General features: G+C 60.4%; 1 protein-coding gene across 1 annotated transcript; it reads left to right on the top strand.

Annotated features, from left to right (window-relative positions):
* Nucleotides 1-5,843: 5,843 nt before the first annotated feature.
* Nucleotides 5,844-21,414, top strand: Kcnn1 (potassium calcium-activated channel subfamily N member 1). The gene is made up of 8 exons (XM_071609676.1): nucleotides 5,844-6,308; nucleotides 6,851-6,946; nucleotides 9,863-10,281; nucleotides 12,830-12,971; nucleotides 15,410-15,520; nucleotides 16,167-16,294; nucleotides 19,421-19,490; nucleotides 21,160-21,414. The coding sequence occupies exons 1-8, from the start codon at nucleotides 5,904-5,906 to the stop codon at nucleotides 21,412-21,414; spliced, it is 1,626 nt and encodes a 541-aa protein (XP_071465777.1). The 5' UTR covers nucleotides 5,844-5,903.
* Nucleotides 21,415-22,724: the final 1,310 nt, after the last annotated feature.

Below are 22,724 nucleotides of genomic sequence, written 5' to 3'. Positions count from 1 at the left end.
ACAGCCTACGCAGGCAGGTTGGGCAGGGTCAGCCCGTGGGCACGGTAAATGCTGCCCGTGGAGCAGGACCTGTACAGGGGCTGGATCAGGCAGTCAGTGACCAGGGGCCTGGAGTGCAGGGCAGGGTGTGTTCCTGATCCCTGGGGAGCTGTGGGAGGCTCTCTCAATAGTGTGCTTTAAAAGGACCCTCCCACCCTCTAGGCAGGGACTTCGAGTGCAGAGGGCTGGAGGTGGAAGGAGAAAGAGGGGTGGGGGAGACTGGGGCGACAGGGGGCCTGGCTAGGGAGCAGCTATTCAGGAGGGAGGAGGGACTTTCCTCAACACAGCTGAGATCTGTCCCTCTGAGGTCCCCAAGGCACTATCAGGGGTTTTGTTTGTTTTTGTACCTACCCTGGTGGCACTCATCCAGCCCCATCTAGGTGGACATGGCAGGGACCACCAGGGCCTCCATTTCCTGTCACATCCCTGAACACTGTCACCACCTCAGGGTGGCCAGAACAGGCTTGGGAGAGGAGAGAACAGGGCCCATCTGCCACCCTGGGCCCTGAGGCATCACCTGGTCCTGCTCAGTCTGGGTCCCATCGGCTGCCCCCCTGCCACCTCCTGCCCAGCGGCCACCCGCCCTCCTTCCTTCCTTCCTTCCTTCCTTCAGTCCAGCTGTTTTCTGAGAGGAAACTCGACTGTCCCCAGGCAGTGACAACTACAGTCAGGTGTTCCCAACTAGAGCTCCAGGAGGAAAACAGATGGGGGTGTGTGGGGAGAGGGGAGGAGCCAGCTGCTGCCCCAGGGACCCCCAGGCTAGGTACAGATCCAGACACTGCCATCCCTACAGCCAGGGACCAGGGGGACCAGGGCAGTGAGGCCGAGCGTTCCTCACCTCCGTCCCCCGAGCCCCGTTAAGGTTGAATGAACACCGACCTAAATGCCTGGGGAAGGGACACTGTTTGGGGGACCCCCACCTTGGTGATCCCAGCTCGGTGGGGCTCCTGCGCCTGCCATCTGGGCATGGGTGTTGGGGTCTCGGGGTGGAGAGCCCGAGGTGAGCAGGCATCTCCCCTCTCAGAGAAGGTGTCCTCCAGCCGGTTACCCGCTCCCCACCGCAGACACCCCGGAGCCCCCCGCTGCAGCAGGCTTCTCGGCACCCCCTACTTGCCCACATCCTGCCCCCGCCTCTGCTCCTCTACGCAGAGCCGACCCCTGTGGAGGTCGTTTGGGGAGCGGGCGTCCCTGCAAACTTGTCCACCCAGTGGTGGAGCCGTGCGGAGGGCCCCCAGGCACGCCAAGGTTGGAGGGGCCACTGAAGTCAGGGGACCCATTTTGGGGAACGGGTGGCTAGGAGGTTCCAAGGCTGTGGCAAGCGGGGCTTGTGGTTCTGCCAAGGCCCCTTCCGTGACGCGGGGCAAGAGTGCGAACTTGACCAGGAGCTGAGAGGAGAACGGGCGCCTCGAAATGTGGGATCTTTAAATATGGGCGGGGCTAGCGGGGTCGTCGGGGGCGGGGCCAGCCGGGATCGGCCAATCGGCGGCGCCGCTCGCGTCGCACCGCCCCCTCCTCTCCGGGCTGGGGCGGGCCTTCGCCCCCCGGCCGGGCCCGTAGACTGGGCGGCGGGGGATGCGCCGGCCGCTGCCGCCCCCGGCCCCGCCGCCCCGGGGCCCAGCGCCCGCTCGCTGCTGCCCGTCCCGGCCGCGACCCCGGCCCCGGCCTCTGCCGGGGGGTCCACGGCCGCGCGGGACCCTCTCCCCGCCAGCCTCCTCCACCCACCGTCGTCCTCAGGTACACGGTGGGACCGTAGGGGCGGCGGGAGGGTCCACGATGCGCAGCCCCGGGTACCCAGCGAGGGAGCCAGGTCCCAGAGGGGACAGGGTTGGGGGTAGAGGCCAGGAGGGAGGGTCTCGCGGGGTCTGGAGGCCAGGGGGCGCGCGGAGGAGGGAACGAGCGTGCTCCGCCGAGGGAGTGGGAGCTGGACCCGGTCCTGGGGAGCCCGGCGGGGCGCGGGGCGCAGGGCAGCGAGTCTCTGAACTCGCCCGGTACACGTTGGAGGTGGGGAGCTTGCAGGGCTGGCAGGGAGCCGGGATGATTTGGGGACTGGAAGGAGGATCCCCTCACCACGGCTGAGCCCTCGGGCCAAGGGTTGGGATGCTTCGCAAAGGGTCCTCGAGCCCCAGACTCCCAGTTCTCCCTGGACGCACAGGTCCCCGTACCCAGCCCAGGGCACTGCCCCTGCTGTCCTGGAAGGTGTGGCAGCAGATGTGAATGTCAGAGCTGGGGGCCCAGCGAAGACGCTGATGGAGAGGATCAGAGAGGAGGGCAGTGAGTGAGGGTGGCCGCCTGGAGGAGGTCAGGGCAGGCTGAGTGGCCCCTGCGGGCTGGCAGGCAGGTTCCTGGTGGTGGTGATGGGGACCAGGCTGGCAGCCAGCATCCAGCTCAGCTCCGAGCTGCCTGTGCCCCAGGGCAGGAGGACGAGTGGAGCCTGCCCACCTTGCAGAGTTAGGGTCCTGAGAGGGCTGAGGGGGTCCCCAGGGTCCTTCCTCACCCTCCACAGGGACACGCAGCCTTGGGGCTGCCCTGGCTGGGACTCAAAACAGGCCTGCGCGTCCTGGAAGTTTCTGCCGTGTGTGGCTCTGGCTCTTTGGAAACACTGGGGTGGGGGTGGGGGCCCAGCTCTAAGGACTGGCGCATGAGCAGGGGACACCTCCTGATCCAGTTCTTAAGAATGAGAAGAGGTGTCTCTTACTCCCTTGCGAGACCAGGGTGTCAGGATGAGTACTATTGGGGTGCCTTAAAGAAGAGGTGTTCCAGAGAGGCAGTGACTTTGCCCCTTAGTAGGGACACCTGAGGGTTCTCCTGGGCAGCTGCTTCAACCAGCCCATCATTTGTAAAAAGGCCTCTGGGGGCTGCTGGCTTTGTCTTTCTTCCCTCATGACTTTAGGTGGGCCAGCTCCTCTGCTCCCTGCTTTTCTCAAGAGCCCTCCTGGGCCCTCCCCCCCCCCCGCCCCCCCAGCTTCCCAAAAGTCTGTGTGTCTCTTGGGCCCGAGCCTTCAGGGAGCAGGGGTCTTGTGACCAGACACATTCGACAATTCTTAAATGCCCAGGGTGCTCAAATCCAAGTGCAGTCCACAGGGTGCTCCTACCTTATGGGGATCCTCAGTGGTGAAACTGGGGCCTTGAACTTGAAACACACCCTCCTGCTGGGTGCAGCAGCCATGCCTCTGATCCCAGAGACTTTGGAGGCTGAAGCAGGAGGATCACAGGTTTGAGGCCAGCCTGCGCAACTTAGCAAAACCCTGTCTCAAAAACTTTAAAAAAAGGGGGGCTAGGGTTGTGGCTCAGTGGTAGCACCCTCGCCTAGCACATTCGAGGCCCTGGGTTCAATCTTCAGCACCACATAAAAATAAATAGAAAATAAAATAAAGGAATTGTGTAGAAAGATAATAATTAAAAATAAAGCAGGGTTGGGGCTGTACCCAGTGCTAGAGCGCCCCTGGCTCAACCCCCAGCACCACAGAAATAAAAACAAAGGGATGAAACACCTTTCATAGTTCCAAGCCTTGGATGGTGCTTTGAGGAGTTTCTAGGACTGTGGTGTCCAGGCACCCCCGGGGGAGGGGGAAGAGTACCTGCAAGAGTGAGGTCTCGTCCCCAGCGCCTCTGGTCCTTCCCAGCCTTTAGAAATGGGCTGCCCCTTTTCCAGGGGGATTCTCAGAAAAGACACTCTGTCCTTCTCTTCATCTGAGGCCGGGGGAGGGATCCGGAACTCACCACCCGTTGTCTCCCAGCTTGTGGCCTCTCCGGGGCAAGGCCAGGCTGATTCCCTCTTCCCGTGACAGATCCTGACACCTCTGGATGGCACCAACCTGGTGCCTGCCCTTCCTGGCTGTGTGACCTTGGGCAGTGTGCTCAACCTCTCTGAGCTTTTTACCTCATCTGTAGAATGGGAACAGGCATGTCACCTGCCCTGTTGGGTGGCAGTAGGGATGAAATGTGATCTTTCTGATCAAGGGCTTGAAACACAGTAAGAGCCCTGGCACTTGTCCACAGAAGGGGCCCAGGGAAAGCCCTCTACCCTCTGCCTTCTCAGAAGCCACCTGTCATATTTCCCCTCCTCCCCGCCCCCCGCTGCCCCCTCCCTGCCCAGGGCACCTTAGGACGCGGCTGCCAGGCGAGGAGGAACATGGCAGATACACCGCTGAACTTGGCCCAGGCGTCGGGTGGCTGAGTCACATCCCAAATTGCCTCTTCATCGGTGCGTTTGGAAGGTCGTTTGCAGCGGCCCTCTGCAGGCCCCCGCCCCCTCTGGGTCCTGTCTGCCAGGCCGCCCGCCTCTCCTGCCTGCCTGTGCTCCCCAGCCCAGGTGGAGACCTTCTGCACCTTCAGGGGACGTGGAAGGGCACCTGGGGTCTCTTTGCCCCCTGCCCTCGGGTGAAGGCAGGACGTAGGGCCAGGATGAGCTCCTGCCCACCTGGAAGGTGGTGGCCTCAGCGTAGAGAGCGGGGGTCCCAGAGTTTGTGTTGACAGAGAAACCAGGGCCGGGAGGGGCCGCTGAGTCCTGCCGCTGAGCTGAGCGTGCCCGGCCAAGTGTGGGCGGAGGCAGGGATGGGGACAGGCTTTACGAGGTTGGCTGGCCACGAGGGGATGGCACCAGCATCTGGAGATACCTGGTGGAGGGGACAGACCCCTGTGGGGGCTGCTGGACGAGGGCACGCGTGGACTGTGGTGGGTGGTGGGCAAGGCCGCCCTGTCTCCCCCTATAGTCGGGCTCATCTTGGTGTGTCCTGAGTTGATGGTCTCCATATCGGCCACCCCAGTGGGAGTGGGGACTGTCCTGCCTATAGGCACAGCTGCTGCCCACCTCCCTGACCCAGGCCTGGCATCTAGAGGAGCTCCAGCCTGTGTCCCCTGAATCCCACCAGGCAGCCGAGGCAGAATCTGTCCCTTCACAGTGCTGTGCCTCGGGGTCTCCATCCCTAAGACTGGCCAAGCCCAGGATCCCCTTCTGGGGTATATGTGAGGGTGAGGGCAGACGTCTACATGAAGATTGAGGCACGGCACATAGTAGATGCTCAATAAACCCTGGCGAGGTGGCCGCAGGGTGTGCCGGTGAGGGTGTGAGACAGCGGGCTGGCAGGGAGGGTTGGTCCTGGAACCTGCCGAGGCAGAGGGAGCTTCGGGGTCTCTGTGGCCACAGCCTTGGTCTCTGATGTGGCCCAGGCCTCACCTGAGCTGCGTAAACACACGCAGGCCTTTGGAAAGTCTGGGGCGAGGAGCCAGAGTCTCCATCTAGAAGTCTGGGGGGCTGACCTGGATCAGAACCACGTCCTCCCCATATGCTGCGTCTCTGCTCCCAGGCACCCCTGATGGCAGCGCCAGCTCGCAGCGTCCAGCGGGTGTTCACTGGGTGCCAGCTGCGTCCTTGGGGACGGAGACAGTCAGCAGGCAAGGGTCTGCTGTTTGGTGTCCCGGGCAGAGGGCACAGCCCCTGCAAAGGCTCAGAGCAGGACTTGCTGGGGTCATGCGGAGGCCGGCGTGGCTGGGAGGGAGTGAGCCTGGGGTGGGATGGGCGGAAGGCTGAGCACAGAGGGCCTCTTGGCCGCAGTAAGGAGTTTGGTTTAGCAAATGACGGCGCTGGGCGGGGTGGGGGTGTCCAAGCCGAGAGGCCACAGGCTGACTTGATGTTTCTGGATGGTGACCCACATGTTGGCATTCTGAGCCTCCCGAGGTGGCCTGTGCCTTCCTTCGAATGTTCTGGAACGGTGGTGCTGATCCCTGCTCTTCTGGTCAGTCACCAAGGCCTTCCTGTGACTAAGTCCCTCTGCTCTCCGCAGGTCAGCGCAGGAGCCCAGCCACTGAGCCATGCCGGGCTCCGGGTGGCCTGCAGGGAGTCCAGCCCCGGCAGCCAGGTGGTCATGAACGGCCACAGCCATAATGGTAGCGTGGGGCGGCCGCCGGGCAGCGGGCCAGGTGTTCTGGGCCGAGACCCTCTGGACCCTGAAGCAGGCCGCCCCCTGCACCCCCCGCCCAGCCCCGGCCTCCAGGTGGTGGTGGCCAAGAGCGAGCCGTCCAGGCTCTCGCCAGGCAGCCCCCGGGGGCAGCCCCAGGACCAGGAGGAGGAGGAGGAGGAGGAGGAGGAGGACGAAGCAGGCAGGCGGAGGGGCCCTGGGAAGACCCCGACTGTGGGCCACCGCCTGGGCCACCGCAGGGCCCTCTTTGAGAAGCGGAAACGGCTCAGTGACTACGCCCTCATCTTCGGCATGTTTGGCATCGTCGTCATGGTGACGGAGACCGAGCTGTCCTGGGGGGTGTACACCAAGGTAGGCACAGCCCCCGCCCAGGCACCTCAGGGCCCCCAGGGAGGCGGGCGGGGAATGCAGGGGACCCTGGGGCTCCCTCTGCCACTCCAGCCCCTCCCTCTGCTGCTCCCCGGGTGAGCTGGGGAGGGGGACCCCAGGGAAGGCTGGGCTAGGCTCAGGCCACGCTCTCCCTCCCCGTCTAGAGTGGTCGGTATGTCACCAGCCTGGCTCTGTGAGCCCTCTGTGTCACCAAGCGGGTGTGAGGACAGAGAGAAACCAGGGCTTGTCTGCCCGGAGACGGGGGCTGGAGGGAGCCAGGCCTGCAGACGGAGGTGCCAGTCCATGGCCCAGCAGGCCTCGCGACATCCCGGGGCCATAAGGGACCAGGCCTTATAAACACAGGACCCAAGTGAGACCAGGCCGGGACAGGCAGCTCAGGAGATGGAGGCTCAGCGGGCACCGGGGCGGCCATGGGGAGGAGCCCCCTCTGGCCAGCTGCTGTCCCCAGGGGCCTGGTGGGGTGGTGCTTGGGAGCCCCCCCAGCGCCCTCTCCCTCTCCCCAGGACTCGCTCTATTCGTTCGCCCTGAAATGCCTCATCAGCCTGTCCACCGCCATCCTACTGGGCCTCGTGGTCCTCTACCACGCCCGGGAGATCCAGGTCAGTGCCTCCTCACCCTGGGCCCCAGAGTCCCCCGGTCAGCCCAGCTGGGGCCCCCGCTCCCCAGGACACACAGGACAAATAGTCTCCTTGACAAAAACCAAAGTTCTCGGTGGAGAGTCACCGCGTCGTCACCCCCTCCCTGCAGCGCGTCTGCCTGTTGACTTTTGTGGCTCCTCTCCAGACGGGAACAGGTGGGGAGGTGAAGGAGGGCAGAGCCAGGGGGCTGGGACACAGTGGGCTTCATGGCCCTGGTGGCTTCCTGGTGGCTTTCGCAGCCCCGGAAGCAGGCCCTGTTTCTACTGGGAGGCACCCGATGTCCTTCCCAATAGGAAGAGTCGCTGGGCCTGGCGCTGGCCTCCTGCTGTGGAGCCAGCTCAGGCCCCTCGGCGCCCGGTGAGCAGCACCGGCCTGGGCTCCTGCCCTCGCCTCAGACCCCTGAGCTCCAGGGGCCTCAGGCTGGCAGAACAGGCGAGTGGGAAATCTCCATCTGTGCCATGTGCACGTGTCTCTGGGGGCTGGCTGTTGGGGACAGGTGTCTGTCAGTTCCTCCAATACAGCCAGCCCTGGGGATCCCTGCAGGATTGGTGCCAGGACCCCCACAGATACCCAAACCCCAGGACGCTCAAGTTCCTGCAGATGACCTCCTTTGGACTCTAAATCATCTCTAGATGGCCGAGAACACCTAACACAACATAAACGTGCATGCGCTGTGTTGTTTAGGGAATCGTGACAAGAAAAAGAGTACAGATGGGATTTTTTTTTTCAAAATATTTTCAGTCCGTGGGTGGCTGACTGTGCGATATGGAACTCAGGTGTGGAGGGCGGATTCTAGCTAACCAGGAGGTTACCCTGGCCCCTAACAGTCCCCCTCCTAGGTTCACCCCCCAAGAGAAACAAAAATCAACATCCACACAAATGTTTATAAGACCATCTTTCACAACAGACAGAAAGTAGAAACCATGTACGAATTTCCCTTAATGAAATCCCAGCGGCTCAGGAGGCCGAGGCAGGAGGATCAGGAGTTCAAAGCCAGCCTCAGCAACCTAGCAAGACCCTAAGCAACTCAGTGAGACCCTGTCTCTAAATAAACAAAATACAAAATAGGGCTGGAGATGGGACTCAGTGGTCAAGTGCCCCTGAGTTCAATCCCTAGTACCACTCCCCACACGCACCCCCCCCACACACACACCAAGGTCCCTCGGTGAATGGATGGATAACCAAAATGAAACATAGAGCCTCTGTACAATAGAAAGGGTGCACCTCTGTATTGATGAGCCAGGGAGCCGGTGCAGAGACCCACACGGAGTGCCCTCAACACAGATGCACCCTCTGCCTGTCCTGGAGGCTGAAGGTTCAAGACCAAGGCCTCAGCAGGGCTGGCTCCTCCTCAGGTCTGTGGGGGCCACTCCAGGCCTCCTTCCTGGTTTCTGGTGCCCCTGCAGTCTCGGTACTCTTGGCTTGTGGATGCGTCACTGGTCTGGAAGCTCACATGCCATTTTCTCTGTGCACGTCTGTCTAACTGCCCCCTCCCTCTGGGCAGTACTGGGGAATCAAACCCAGGGCCTAGCGCTCTACCACTGAGCCACACCCCCAGTCTCCAATTTCCTCTGTTTCTAAGGTCATCAGTCTGTCTATCTTTCTGACTGTCTTTCTTGTGTTGTGGATGGAACCCAGGGCTTCACGTGTGCCAGGGAAGTACTCTTCCACTGAGCCACACCCCTGACTTGCTCCTGTTTGATTTTATTAATTTAATTTTATTATTATTATTTTTGGCACTGTTGGGAATTGAATCCAGTGTCCTGTGTATGCTAGGCATGTAGTGTACCACTGAGCCACATCCCCAGCCCTGTTTATATTTTTATTTTGAGACAGGGTCTCACTAAGTTGCTTAAGGCCTCGCTAAGTTGCTGAGGCTGGTCTCAAACTTGTGATCCTCCTGCCTCAGCCTCCCCAGTAGCTAGGATTGTAGGTGGGAACCACTGCATCCCACTAGATATTTTTTACTAAGGTAAAATTCATATAATATGACTGTAACCATTCTAAAGAGGAACAGTTCAGGGGCATTTGCAATGTTATGTAAACGTTACTTCTATCTAGTTCTAGAACATTTCCAAAATCCCAGAAGGAGACCCCATCCCCATCAGCAGTCACTCCCCACCCCCTCCCTGGCCCCTGGCAGCCATGCTCTCTGTCTCTGGATCCGCCCCCTCTGGACGTTTCATATAAATCGAACCTCACAATATTAATAAGTTAATCAAAATCTGCGTGAGTTCGGTGCGGCTGCTATAAGTAAAATACCACAAGTGGAATGGCCTAAACTACACAGATGGGTCTTCTCGCAGTTCTGGAGGCCACGAGTTCAAGATCAAGGGGCCAGCAGGGGGTGGGTCCCTGGGCCCGCTCTTCTTGCCTTATAAGTGGCCGTTCTGTCGCCATGTCCTCGTGTGGTTTCTCATGTGTTCACTGTCATCCCTGGTCTCCTCCTCTCCTGTCCACACACCGGTCTTGTTAGCATAGGTCTTTGTGTGTTTTTGATCTTGTTCTGTTTTGGAACCAGGGATTGAACCAGGGCGCTTAACCACTGAGCCGCCTCCCCAGCCCTTTTTATTTTGTATTTAGAGACAGGGTCTCGCTGAGTTGCTTAGTGCCTCACTTTTGCTGAGGTTGGCTTTGAACTTGCGATCCTCCTTTCTCAGCCTCCCGAGCCTCTGGGGTGGCAGACGTGCCCGGCCCATGTGATGTTCAGTTTGAATCTGGCCAGAGCTGAGAACTAGGGAGCCTCCTCTGAGGCCAGCTTCTGACTTTTCTTGGGAACCTGAGGCTGGGTTGGGTTTCCCGGCAAGGGCGCTCTTGGGGGTGGGACCTGGGTGCGAGTCCGGGACCCACCGTCCTCCTTGCGTCCGCTCTCGGCAGCTGTTCATGGTGGACAACGGCGCGGATGACTGGCGCATCGCCATGACCTGCGAGCGCGTCTTCCTCATCTCGCTGGAGCTCGCCGTGTGCGCCATCCACCCGGTGCCCGGCCACTACCGCTTCACGTGGACGGCGCGGCTGGCCTTCACGTACGCGCCGTCGGTGGCCGAGGCCGACGTGGACGTGCTGCTGTCCATCCCGATGTTCCTCCGCCTCTACCTGCTGGGCCGCGTGATGCTGCTGCACAGCAAGATCTTCACGGACGCCTCGAGCCGCAGCATCGGGGCGCTCAACAAGATCACCTTCAACACGCGCTTCGTCATGAAGACGCTCATGACCATCTGCCCGGGCACCGTGCTGCTCGTCTTCAGCATCTCCTCCTGGATCATCGCGGCCTGGACCGTGCGCGTGTGTGAGAGGTGCGCCCCAGGCCGCCAGGCCGAGCGGGAGGGCTGGGGACCCGGGCCTCGGTCCCCCCCCATCCACGGCTCCCGTGACCTTGGCTTCCACTCATCACCCTTCCCCAGAGCCCTGTGGTGCCCCCTGGCCCCATTTGTGGTCTCAACGCTCATTCCTGAGGACCTTCATCCCAGCTGTGGGGAGGGGGTGTCCTGGGCCACCCTTGGCTCCTCCCCCAACGTGGGCGGGGCTCCCGCTCTCCCCACCTCCCCTCCGCAGGCCTCCCGTGCTCCTCCGGGACCTCTGGCCAGGGTGGCAGAGGCAGCAGGACGCAGCGGGACAGGGACACCCCACGCCCCTGTTCCCCTGCCCCCACGGTAACCAGCTTTCCTTCTCCCTCTGCCCGCCCTGCCGGACTGTAGGGAGAACATGTGAGTCCCGCCCTTGGCCGAGCTCAGCGCGCTCAGAGCTGCAGCCCCCGCGCGGCCCCGCTGCTGGGAATTTAAGATTAGCTGCCGACAACCGAGTGAGGGCCAGCGGGGCTGCCAGCGCTGCCCAGGGGAGCTGGGGGCACCCCCCGCTGGCTGGAGGCCATCTTCTCTGAGCCTGGGTCCTTGTCTCGCCTGAGGAAGGCGCTTGGAGAAGCGTCCTGTTTGGACGGCTCTGAAGCCCCCTCCTGAGTGCTTAGTGGGTTGGGGTCACCCGGCCTTCAGGGCTTCTGTGGGGTCTGGACAGCCCTGGATGGCGGCAGACCATCAGCCCAACTTACAGATGAAGAAACTGAGTCTCTGAGGGCAACAGGACTTGTCCTGGGCTTCCTTGTCCAAGAGGGGCTCGCCCTACCCCTCCTGCAGCCCCTCTCAGACCCGATGGCTAGTTCACAGTGGCCGGGGCCAGCTCCTCTGGGGATCAAGTCTGCCATCTGGGAGTCATTGCAGGGGTCTTCTTGGACCCCTGATGTGCCGGTGCCAGTCCCGGAGCCCATCCCCACCCATCAGGACAGGAGTGAGTCAGGAGTAGGTCTGGGGTGGCCCATGGTCAGGTGTCCCTGAGGTCCAAGTTGATTCCCTGCAGGCCTCTCCCCCAGGTGAGGTGGGGACGGGGCAGGGCCAAGGGCAGCCAATCCTAAATTCTGAGCCCAGCAATGATGCTTGCCCCCGCTGCTGGCCCCACCCCGCCTCCTGCATGCTCCTCGCCTCTGCCCCTGGGGTTCTCGGCAGCAGCCCCCCATGCTCCAGTGGGCGTGGCCTCATGCTCCAGTGGGCGTGGCCTCACCTGCCTCCGCCCCCACCCTCCTGGCTCCTGGGGCCGCGGTGCTGGTGGTCCCCCCTCACCCCCATTGAGGCTGGGGCAGTTTGGGACTCATGCCTCTGTGTAAGACGGGGTTCTGTCTCTGATCCCCCACCTCGTGAGCAGCCTAAGCCCAGACTGGAGGGGCCTTGAAAAGCATCCAAGCCTCGGCGGTTGGAGACCCCCAAACAGCTGATCAGGGGGCTCCATCCTCCCAGCTCCCCTTCGGGAGGCCTCCACCTCCTTCCCTCCCCCAGACCCCTGTCCCCAGGCTGTGTCCAGCACAACTGCTCCTTCCAAACCTCCCTGTGCCCCGCCGGCCTAGGGGTCCCCACCTCCCGTCTCCCCAGCCGGCTGCTGACTTTAATTGCCCCCGGGTGGTCTCCACAGGCTGGCCTCGGCTTCTGGAGGCTGGGAAGGCCGAGGTCAGCGCGGAAGGGCCCCTGACTCCCTGACAGCGGTCTTGTCGGTTGGAACTGGACATCCAGAGTTGTCCGGGAGGTGAAGGGTAGCAGACAGGCCTCCAGCTGCTCCAGACCCAGAGAACCAACCTCCAGCCCCTACCCTGAGTCGGCCACAGATGTGCCTCTGAACCCCTGTGGCTGGGGCCCCAGTCCTGGCTGAGACTGGGACAAAGTTGTGTCCTTTCTAAGTTCTTGGGGATTGTTCCCCTGGATACCGGACTATAGCCCCAGGCCTGTCCCCTGTGCCAAGTGACCTGCCCCCTTCTTCTCAAACCCAAGACCCCGGGTTTGGGCCTTGGTGCCTCCCCTGCGTATTGGCTTTCCTTCTCCTAAGTCCTGGGCTCCATCCGCTGGCCTGTCCAATAGTTCTCCTTCTCCGGGGCCTCGCCGGCTGAGGAAGTTCTTCCTGGTGTCTCACCTAAATCCTTGCCTTCACTCCTTGCTGCTTCTGGCACCCTCAGCCACCTGTGTCCCCGTGTGTGTGTCTGTTGGGAGAGGGATTGTGTGCACGTGTGTAGGTGCACCCTCACCTGGGCCCTTCTTTGTCCTGTCACCAGGGCTGGGGAGCAGCAGCTTGGGTGTCCGGCAAGGGGGAGGGTTGGGAGAGAGGGAGGGAGGGAGGCTGTGGGCGCCCTTGCCTCCTGCCCCCAGCAGAACCACGCCCCGGACTGACCCACTCTCTGTGGCCGAGGTCAGGGCCTGGTGCAGCCGGTGGGCAAGGTGGGCAGGTGCCCTCAGTCCCGGCCCTGCCCCAGGGGTGTGACGGGCCGAGACATCACCGTGAACTGATGGCAGCCCCACCCCTGCTCCCCAGGTACCACGACAAGCAAGAAGTGACCAGCAACTTCCTGGGGGCCATGTGGCTCATCTCCATCACCTTCCTCTCCATTGGCTATGGTGACATGGTGCCCCACACCTACTGCGGGAAGGGCGTGTGCCTGCTCACCGGCATCATGGTAAGGGCCGGAGACACCCCACTTCAGCCCCGCCCTTGCCTCTGTCCTGCCCAGAGCCCCCCCTCCAGAGCCCTGAGGTCCTGCCAGCCCACCCTTCCTCCCCTGCTTCTTCCCTCTCCTGTCGTGTGACATCTGCACCCTCAGGCCTTGGGGTCTCTTAGTGGGCTCTTCCAGCTCTGGCTGAGTAGCTCCCTCCAGGAGCTGAGGTCCACTCTGAGTGGAGTATCATCTTTGCCCCCTTATTCTCTGTAGCCCAGTTTATTCATAGCCCTGGTTCGGGGCCTTGGTTTCCCAGCTTGTTCTGTGCCACTTTCTCCTCTTGCTACAAAAACTAGGCTCATTTATGCTTTGGAACCATGAGTGCCCTGGGCAGCCCGTCAGTGTCTGGAGGTCACAGCCCCGCCCTGCCCCCATCCTTGGCTGGCTTCCAGAAGCCCAGGACCCTGTGTGGCTTCCCCACTGCGGCACGTCTGTGGACTCGGGCCAGCAGCCTCCTGCTCTCCTGGGCTTCTCAATCCGCCTTCGTGGGCGTGGGCGTCCTCTTTTCCCTGATTCCATCATCCGTTTCCTTTCTATCATCTCCTCCTTCTGGAACCTTCTTTTTCGCCAAGTTTCTTTCATCTCCTCCACAAGCGCTCTTCCTTCCTCCCGCCCCCGCCGCCGCCCCCCTCGCTCTGTTCCCTTCCCTCCCGCTCTCCCCATCCTCTCACCCCCTGCTGGCCGCCCGCCGGGAGCCCAGGCCTCGCTTCTGCTGCGAGGGGACTCGCCCCCCCCCCCAAACTGGCTGCACGCGCTTCTGCGGAGGGAGGGACGCGGTGTGGACGCTGCACTTCATCCTGGAGTCCAGGGGGAAAGCGGGAGACCGTGCCCCCTCCCCTCCCCAGGCAGCTGGTGCAGGAGGACTTCGAACCCAGGGGGGCCAGGATGAAGTGGAGAAGCCACGTTCCCTTAATGGGCGTGGCTGTCAGCGTAGCTCCTTCCAGAAAGTTCTGTGTCTACCCTGCAGCCTGCTCCCTGCCCTTGCCCCAGTGCACATGGAACTGGTCACTCAGGTCTATATGGTGGACTTTTTGGATTTCGGTGGTGGGCACAGAACCCAGGGCCCTCCGCCCTTTCCATTCAGCCTTAGGGGTCACATGAAGCCACACCTGGACGTTTCAGCCAGGTCTTTTTCTCCCTCTTCTATCAACCCTCTCCCCTTCCATCTTTACCCAAGCGCATCTCCTTGTGCTCGCTGCCTCACAGACTCCAATTTCCAGCACCATCTATGAGATTCTTGTTCTTAAACTTCAGGGCACCCCAGCCTGGCCTTCTGGAAGCTGACACTGATTGGCCAACATCATGTCTAGACTGTATCTGTGAAGCGCCCATGTGCTTCTACATGGATCCCTCAGTTGTCCTTTTTCTTGGCTGCATAGTGTTCCAGAGTTTCCCAGCAAATTGCTTTTTCCCTGTTGACAGAGATTTTCCTGAGAAGCGGCCTCTGCATCCTCTCTAGACCCTCATTCTGGTCCAGGTGGGAAGCCCCTGCTTCCCCTTTTGCCCACCCACCCAGGCTTGGCATGTTGGTATTCAAACCCATCCAGGACTTTTTTGATAATGTCCTGGCCCTTCCCCGCTCCTTCCCATAAATGTTTTTCCTTCTATCCCCAGAGAAACGTTCAGCCGTCCTCGTCCCCACCCTCAGGGTCCTTTCCCTGCTCCCAGCCTGTGACTGGGCAGTGGCAGAAGGAAGCAGCTGGTGGCTCAGTCATGGGTGCCTTCTGCTGCCTCAGCCCCCCACCACCACCACCTGCCTCCCTGCGCCTGCGACACCCCTGGGTGTCTGAGGTTCCCTGTCCCCTGCTTCTCGGTGGCAGAACTCACCCCCCCATTCCTCTACTCCTGTGTCACTCTCCTCTGTCTCCCTCCCACCTTGGCCTTGCCCTTCCCTGTCTCCCTGGCTGCCCTGAGCAAGTAGGGGGCCCACAAGCAAGTCCCCAACCGCCACAGGGGAGCTCCCATTCTTCCTGGGCCCCCGCTGCCTTTCCCCTCCCGCAAATGCCCTGAGCCCCAGCCTGACCTCTGACCCTGTTTGGTGGCCCTGTGTATGTCGGCTCGTCTCCTGTCCAAGACCCCGAAGCCTAGAACAAAATCTTCCAAATCCTCCTGCCGCCGTGGGCGTGGCTGTGGGCGTGGCTGTGGGCGTGGCCTGCAGGTCTGTTTCTTGCTCCTTTCTCCTCTGAATCTCAGTCCCCCTCTGCCTGGAGGGGAGAAGAATGCGTGGCTGGGGACTGAAGGAGCTCTTTGTGGGTTCCGGAGGTCGCCTGGGCTCCCAGAAGGGAATCTACCGCCCTCTCGGGTTTGGCGCAGCCCAGCAGGGGTGGAACAGGGCAGGCCTCCTGAGGAGGAGGCGACCTTGGGGCTGGAGGCTGATGTGCCCCTCGCTCTGCCTGCAGGGGGCTGGCTGCACGGCGCTCGTGGTGGCCGTGGTGGCCCGGAAGCTGGAGCTCACTAAGGCTGAAAAGCACGTGCATAATTTCATGATGGACACTCAGCTCACCAAGCGGGTGAGGACCCCAGCCCTGGACACGGCCTCCTTTCCTGCTCGCCTTTCCCCGCACCAGTGGGCGCGCCTAGGCACCCTTGAGTCACCGCCCTGCCTGGGTCAGACTGCGAGCCCTGCCCGCAGTGTGCACGATTACACGCTGTGCACAGACCCAGGCGGCGGCCTGGGGAGCCACCCTTGTGCCCAGCCAGGCCAGACAGGGAAGCACGGATCCTGGGACCCCGCCTCTGGTGCCATGTGCGTGCTCTCTGACCTGGCCAGGTTGCAGATTGACCTTCTGTGCCTCAGTGTCCCCCTACAGAGAATGAGGGCGGCCTCAGCCAGGCATGGTGGCGCACGCCCCGAAATTCCAGCTACTCGAGAGGCTGAGGCAGGAGGATTGCTGGTCACTGTAGTGAGACCCTGTTTCAAAATATAAATGAAAAAGAGCTGGGGACGTGTCTCCCTGGTAGAGGGCCCTGGGTTCAACCCCTCGTATGAAAAATGTCAAGGCGATATCAAAACGGGCGGATGCACTGCGCTGAGGTTCCCACTCGCACAGCCCCACCTTACATTCCAGGGACTCCAGTCCTGGGGGGTTCCTGGAGGTTTCTAGAACCTTCCCTGGTTTTCTACCTACTCTGAAAAACTTCTTTTTCTGACCCCAGGTAAAAAATGCCGCTGCTAACGTTCTCAGGGAGACGTGGCTCATCTACAAACACACCAGGCTGGTGAAGAAGCCAGACCAAGCCCGGGTTCGGAAACACCAGCGTAAGTTCCTCCAAGCCATCCATCAGTAAGTCCAGCAACTTTCCCGCTCATGTTTCCCAGGCTGCCGGGCCTAGAGGCAGCTGTGGCCCCCAGGAGGAGGCCAAGGGCCAGGCCAGGCAGCTCACCGTGGCCTCATCATGGGTCCCCTCCACGCCAAGTGGTCAGTTGGTTGGGACCTGCCATTCCTGTGCTGGGGAGGATAAGAAGATGGGGGGGGGGGGTGGCAAGCGACAGGCCAGGCACCAGCCACCACAGTTGCCTCAGATGAGTCACAGAAGCCACCCAAAATAAGTGGAGGAAGCAGACTTTATTCTCTGGGATAACAAGAATGGTTGAATGTTTTGGCTTTGAAACTATTTTCCCTTTTTGCTCTGCCTCCCAGGAAGCTTGGAATGAAATGTGTGATCCGATCTGTGAGGTTGTGTGGCGTAATTAGAAACTACTTGATTACTTCTGTTGTCCCTTGGCCCCAGGAATTATTTAATCAAGTGGGTTTCATCCTTGGCCACTCATTAGAGTCACTTAGGGAGCTTAAAAAAAAGCTCACAGACCACTTCCAATAGCAGTTACGGGATGTCCTGGGTGCAGCATGAACGTCAGTTCCTCAGGTGGATCTGAAATGTCGCCAGGAAGGGCGTTTTTCCAAGTAAAGGGACAAGTAGTAAATATTTCAGGCCATGGGGCCAGATGGTCTCTGTCCTGCTGTTCAGTTCTGCTGAACAGGGAAGCTGAGTGTTTCCGAGAAAGCTTTACTTTCTAGGACAGAAGAACACGTGAACAACAGTGCGATTTCCACTTCCAAAGAAAGTAAAAGAAACGATGGAGTCAATGTTGTTTGTTTATTTATTTTTACTTTTCGGTTCTGGGGATTGGACCCAAGGGCACTGAGCCACATCCCCAGGCCTTATTTTTTTTTTATTGAGAGACAGTCTCACTAAGTTGTTGAGGCTGGCCTCAAGCTGGCCATCCTTTTGCCTCAGCCTCCCAAGTTGCTGGGATCATAGGTGTGTACCACCACGCCTGGCTTTTTCATATTTTCAAAATCTTGACAGAAATAAGTGTTCAGACTTACGGGGTACAGTGTGATGTTTCCATGCCTGTGTGTATGTGTGAAGACCAGGTCAAGGTAATTGTGATATCCATCTCTTCGAGTGGTTTTCATTTCCTCGTGAGCCTGGTGGTCCACATCTGTGGTCCCAGCTGCTCGGGAGGATCACTCGAGCCCAGGAGTTCAAGGCCAGCCTGGGTGACATGGCAAGACCCTGTCTCAAAGTATATGTTATTTACTTGTGTTGTGACTAGCTATGTTGACACATCACAATTAGAGGTTGTCAGCCAGTTGCCCTCCAGTGCCCTCCTATACCCTCCCGTGCTGGGGATCAAACCCATTAACTATCCTCTATCCCTCCCCTTCCCCCCCCCCAGTTTTGTTGGTTTTAAAATATGTATACTATCGCCATGACACTGTCACCACAGCCAAGATATGAATATATCTGTCACCCTAAAGACTTCCTCATGCCTTTTACATCCCTGTCTTTTTTGGGGGGAGGGGGGAGGTCAGGGGGGTGCCCAAACCCAGGACGTCCTTAACTAGACAGTTTAGTCCGTTTACATTTATTGTGTTTACTGTTATCATTGGACTGATTTCTGATGACAGCAGCCCCTTGTCACATGACTGTGGTAAGACTCTTGTTTTTGTTTCTGTTTGAGACAGGGTCTTGCTATGTTGTCCAGCTGGCCTTGAACTCCTAGACTCAAGGAATCCTCCTTCCTCAGTCTTCTGAGTAGATGGGACGACAGGCTCGGGGCACAGCACTTGGCTACCATGGGAGGGGTTTTTGTTTGTTTATTTTGCTTTGTTTTTCCGTGGTGCTGGGGATGGAACCCAGGGCCTCGTGCATGCTAGACAAGTGCTCCTCAACTGAGCTCCCCCATCCCCTCCCCTTTCTATAAGGACACTGGTCACAATGGATTAGGGCCACCCTAATGACCTTATCTTTGCTGAGGACACGTGCAAAGACCCTATTTCCTATTTGGTCACATTTTAAGGTACTGGGAGTGGGGGTAATTTGGGGGAGAACATGGTTCACCCTAAACAGGGCAGTTCAGAGAAGCCAAGAATACTATTCCCAGTGCAAGGCTGTCTGGGTTTCCTGGCGGCCTCCTGCTGTTCCTGGGGCTCCCCAGCACCCAGCCCTGAGCTCCGGGGCTGGGGGTGACTTTCCATCTCTGCTTCTCTGGACTGGGGCTCCATGGGCATCTCCTGCCGGGGGCCCTACGAAGGCTGAGCTTGGAGTGCTGGGTCTGGGGTGCGGGGAGGTGAGTGCTCCCTGACGTGGTGCCCTGGGCTGACCAGCACAGAAGGGACCGTGGGGACAGGAGAGCACACACATTGGCTGCCCCCGCAGGCAGCTGTCCAGGGGCCGAGGGCATAGAGAACAAGGGGCAGTTATGGGTTCAAATCCTGCTGGGGTGCCTGCCGCTGGGCAGTGGCTGTGCCCCTCATACCTCAGCTTTTCTGGGTGAAACGCCATCTGCAGGGTCCGGGCCAATGTGCACAGCGAGGCCACTTGGCCAGGACTGTGTGGACACTGCTGAGGGGAGAGACCGAGGACAGGCACCTGCCTGGGGGCTGGCCCTGAGCCTTCAAGGCTGGGCCCCTCCTGCAGAACAACAGCAGCCCCTCTGCCACGGGACCCCCAGCTTGGCCCTGGTGGGGTGCAGGGCAGGGCGGGGTCTGGCGCGTGCGGCTCAGCTGGGCTGAGAGTAAAATTGCCTCGTGGTTTCCTCCTGCTCTGCCGGTCCTGCCAGGGCTCAAAAGTAAGTCACCCGTGGGGCTCGGGGTGGCAGGAGCCTGGGGTGTGTGGTGGCGACGGGCACCCGCGGGGCATGCCAACCCCCACCTCAGAGGCAGGCAGGGTGCATGTCTGTCCCATGGGTTGGTGTGAAGATTCACCTGGGTCTCGGGACGGTTCTGATTGGGACCAGTCCTGCAGACACCTCAGCCAGTGGCCACAGCATGGGAGCTGACCTGCCCTCCGCCCTGCAGACCCGATGCATGTCCCAAAGGCCACTGCGGGTGGGCGCATGAAGGATCCCATTCCCACGGCAGCGGCCACCTGTCCCCACTCACCCTCCTGTGTCTCCCCAGGCTCCGCAGTGTGAAGATTGAACAAGGGAAGCTGAATGACCAGGCCAACACGCTGGCCGAGCTGGCCAAGGTGAGCGGGCGGGGCAGGATGCGGGCAGAGGACTGGAGGGACAGGTGCTGGCCGGGGACCAGGGTCCTCTGTAGCCCTGATGTAAGAGAGACACTAGGCATCTACCTCTGCGTGTGGCATCTTTACCTGTTGACACTGGCATCTGGATTTATTTTAAAAGACTGATGTGTCTGGCGGGGGGTGGGGGTGGGGTGGGGCGGGGGGGGGGGTGACTGGAGTCCCCGCCCCTCGGAGGCTGAGGCAGGAGGATCACTTGAGCTCAGGAGTTTGAGGCCAGCCTGGGCAACAAAGCAGGAAACCTGTCTCAAATACTAATATGATTACTTTAAAAATTATCTTTAATTGGAACCCATGGCCTTGCGCCAGGTGAGCGGGGGCTCTGCCCGTGAGCCTCACCCCAGCCTTGAAATTTGGATTTTTAAAAATTATTTATTTTTTAGCTGTAGATGGACACAACACAATGCCTTTATTTTTATGTGGTGCTGAGGATCACACCCGGGTCCCGCCCGTGCTAGGCGAGCGCTCTACCGCTGAGCCACAATCCCAGCCCCTGAAATGTGGATTTTAAAAGATTGACCCACCCTTTCATCCTACGCTCCTCGCAAAAAGACATTTAACAAAACCTTCTTTGAAATAAGTCTTTCACCGGATTGGATTATATGAGTTTCTAATTTTAAAAATAATAATAAAAGTTAGAATATTCTTCAATTTTTGGTCAGTACGTTTTGGTTTGGTTTGGTCTTGGAACCTCACCTGTTGACCAGGCAGGTGTTGAACACCTGAGCTCAGGTGATCCTCCTGCTTCAGGGGGAGCTGGGGCCACAGGCGCTGGCTCGATATTAAATTTGAATGGTCTCCAAGATTTCTGGCTAATGGAAAAATAAAATGTAAATTCTAAATTTAAGGGGGTTGACTCTGAGGTTTACTGTCCTCAGAGAGCCCAAAAGATCCGTCCATGGCTGGATGCCGCTTCAGGCGCCAGCAGATGTCACCCTCTCACCCAGGGGTGGTGGCAGTGGAGGGGGGCCCATGGGGGACAAGCTTCCTAGGGATCAGGTCCCGACCTCCTCTGTGTGCTGCCTGGGGAGTCCTCAGATCTCTACTGTGACCTGGCCGCGTCAGTCAGAGTCACAGAGCGAGGTTCTGGCGCCACCTGTCGGCCAGAGCGGCATCTGCGCCAGGGACTGTCCCTGGGGTCGTCTCCTGCCCCTGTGAACAGGAGCGCCTTTCTGGGTTGTGGGGAAGCTTCAGGGGTGACGGGGACGCCCCACCAGCTGCTGAAACAGTGATTGTTCCAGTGACACGTCCCTGATCTGTGATCCTTAGACTAGACCCCCATCTCATCAGGCCCCGCCCCCTCCCCAGCTCAGTGTGGAGCAGGAACCCTCAGACCCTGGCCCTGAGCCTCCCCTGTCCCCAGCCCAGCGCCTCCTCCAGGTCTGGGAGCCCCCGCTGAAGTCCCCTGTGGCTACATATGTCCAGGTCACCCCCAGGGCACCTCCGGCTGCGGCCACCCTTCCTGGGCCCTCCAGGTCCCCTGGCCCTGAGCCTGGCATTCGTGCCCATCCCCCACCGCCCCCTCAGCTGCAGCCCCAGGTCGCCCATGCTGGGTCCCCGCTGCCCTGTGCCCGTCCCTCCTCCGCCCGCTCAGCTCTCCTCTCTCCGGCAGACCCAGAGCGTCATGTATGACCTGGTGTCCGAGCTGCACGCCCAGCAGGAGGAACTCGAGGTCCGCCTGGCCGCCCTGGAGAGCCGCCTGGACGCGCTGGGCACCTCCCTGCAGGCCCTGCCCGGCCTCGTCGCCCAAGCCATACGCCCGCCGCCCCCGCCGCCGCCGCCCCGGCCCGGCCCCGGCCCCCCGGACCAGGCAGCCCAGAGCCCGCCGCGCCGGTGGCCGCCCGTGGCCCCCTCAGACTGCGGGTGACGGCTCTGCCCGCCACCGGACCCCTAAATCTTGGCCATCGTGTGGCCGCCGTCCCCACGCCGTCCAGGAAGCCCTGTACAGTGTCGCCTCTTGCGGTTCAAGAAGCCGAAGCTGAGTTGGGCTCGAGGACCGGGCGTCCCCACTGCCGGAGGAGGGCGGGGCGGGCGCCCAGCAGACAGGGGAGCCCGGAGCGTCCCCTGGTCACTGGCCCCTCGACTCGCCCGCGCCCCCGGAGGGTGTGGAGCAGCCGGGGAGGGTCCTTGCCGACTCTGAATAAAGCAGGACCCACCACATCGCGGCCTGTCGTGGTGGCTGGGGCCCCTGGTCGCACACCACGGGAGCAGTGCTCAGGCTGGAGGCCCCCAGGCAGGCAGGGGTGAGGACAGCCATTCCCTGACTGTCCTGTCCTAGTGTCTTCTGAGCTCCACTGGGGACAGCTCCTTGGTGACATCCATGCCTACCCCACCTTGGATGGATAGAACCACGGGTCACCATCCAGGGAGGCAGGTGACATGGGTGAAGTGGGTATTCAGTTTTCATAGGACACACATTGAGCACCCGCTATATACATTGAATACCATGTAAATGACCACAGTGACGTCACCAGAACTTGACCAGGACGGGAGGGGAAGCTGAGGCTCAGAGAGGCCACACTGCAGGCAGCCATGGGGCCAGGATTGCAGCTGGGAGCCTGTGGGACAGGGGGCAAGCACCGGGGGTGGCGGGTACTCTGGGGAAGCCACAGGAGGGAGGTCTGAGTGGGGGCAGGCGTGTGGGTGGACTGATGGGCAGGGTTCCAGACGCAATCAGAACCAAAGGCCCCTCCAGGCTTTGGGTTTTGGGTGCTGTCTCTGGTGAGGCCACAGACGTGGCAGATGCTAGCCCAGGGGGTGGGGCGGGTGGGGGAACCAAGGCCCCTGGCAGCTTCTGATAAGGCCATCAGTGCCTGGCCCGAGGAGATAGGCCAGCCCTGATAGGTTCGAAGAGGACAGCTCAGACCCAAGAACAAGATGGGTCTGGGGAGGTGCCAGGGACACTATTTTTTTTTTCTTTCTTTTTTTTTTTTTTTTGGGTACTGGGGATTGAACTCAGGGGCACTTGACCACTGAGCCACACCCCAGCCCTATTTTGTATTTTATTTAGAGACGGGGTCTCACCCAGTTGCTTAGGGCCTCACTACTGCTTGAGGCTGGCTTTGAACTCACAATCCTCCTGTCTCAGCCTCCCAAACTGCTGGGATTCTAGGCGTCTGCCACCACACCAGGCCAGAGGACACTATTGAGACCTGGGTTCCAGTTGCCGTAGGGGTG

This window comes from Marmota flaviventris, chromosome 1, assembly GCF_047511675.1.
Source record: "Marmota flaviventris isolate mMarFla1 chromosome 1, mMarFla1.hap1, whole genome shotgun sequence".
Lineage (NCBI taxonomy): Eukaryota > Metazoa > Chordata > Mammalia > Rodentia > Sciuridae > Marmota > Marmota flaviventris.
This window is presented reverse-complemented; position numbering and strand designations above follow the sequence as displayed.

Excerpts from the sequence above, each read along its gene's own strand:
- Kcnn1 (XM_071609676.1), top strand. The coding sequence starts at position 5,904 with ATGAACGGCCACAGCCATAATGGTAGCGTGGGGCGGCCGCCGGGCAGC. Across the intron at positions 6,947-9,862 it reads ACCACGCCCGGGAGATCCAG|CTGTTCATGGTGGACAACGG; the intron begins GTCAGTGCCTCC and ends CGCTCTCGGCAG. Across the intron at positions 15,521-16,166 it reads ACACTCAGCTCACCAAGCGG|GTAAAAAATGCCGCTGCTAA; the intron begins GTGAGGACCCCA and ends TTCTGACCCCAG.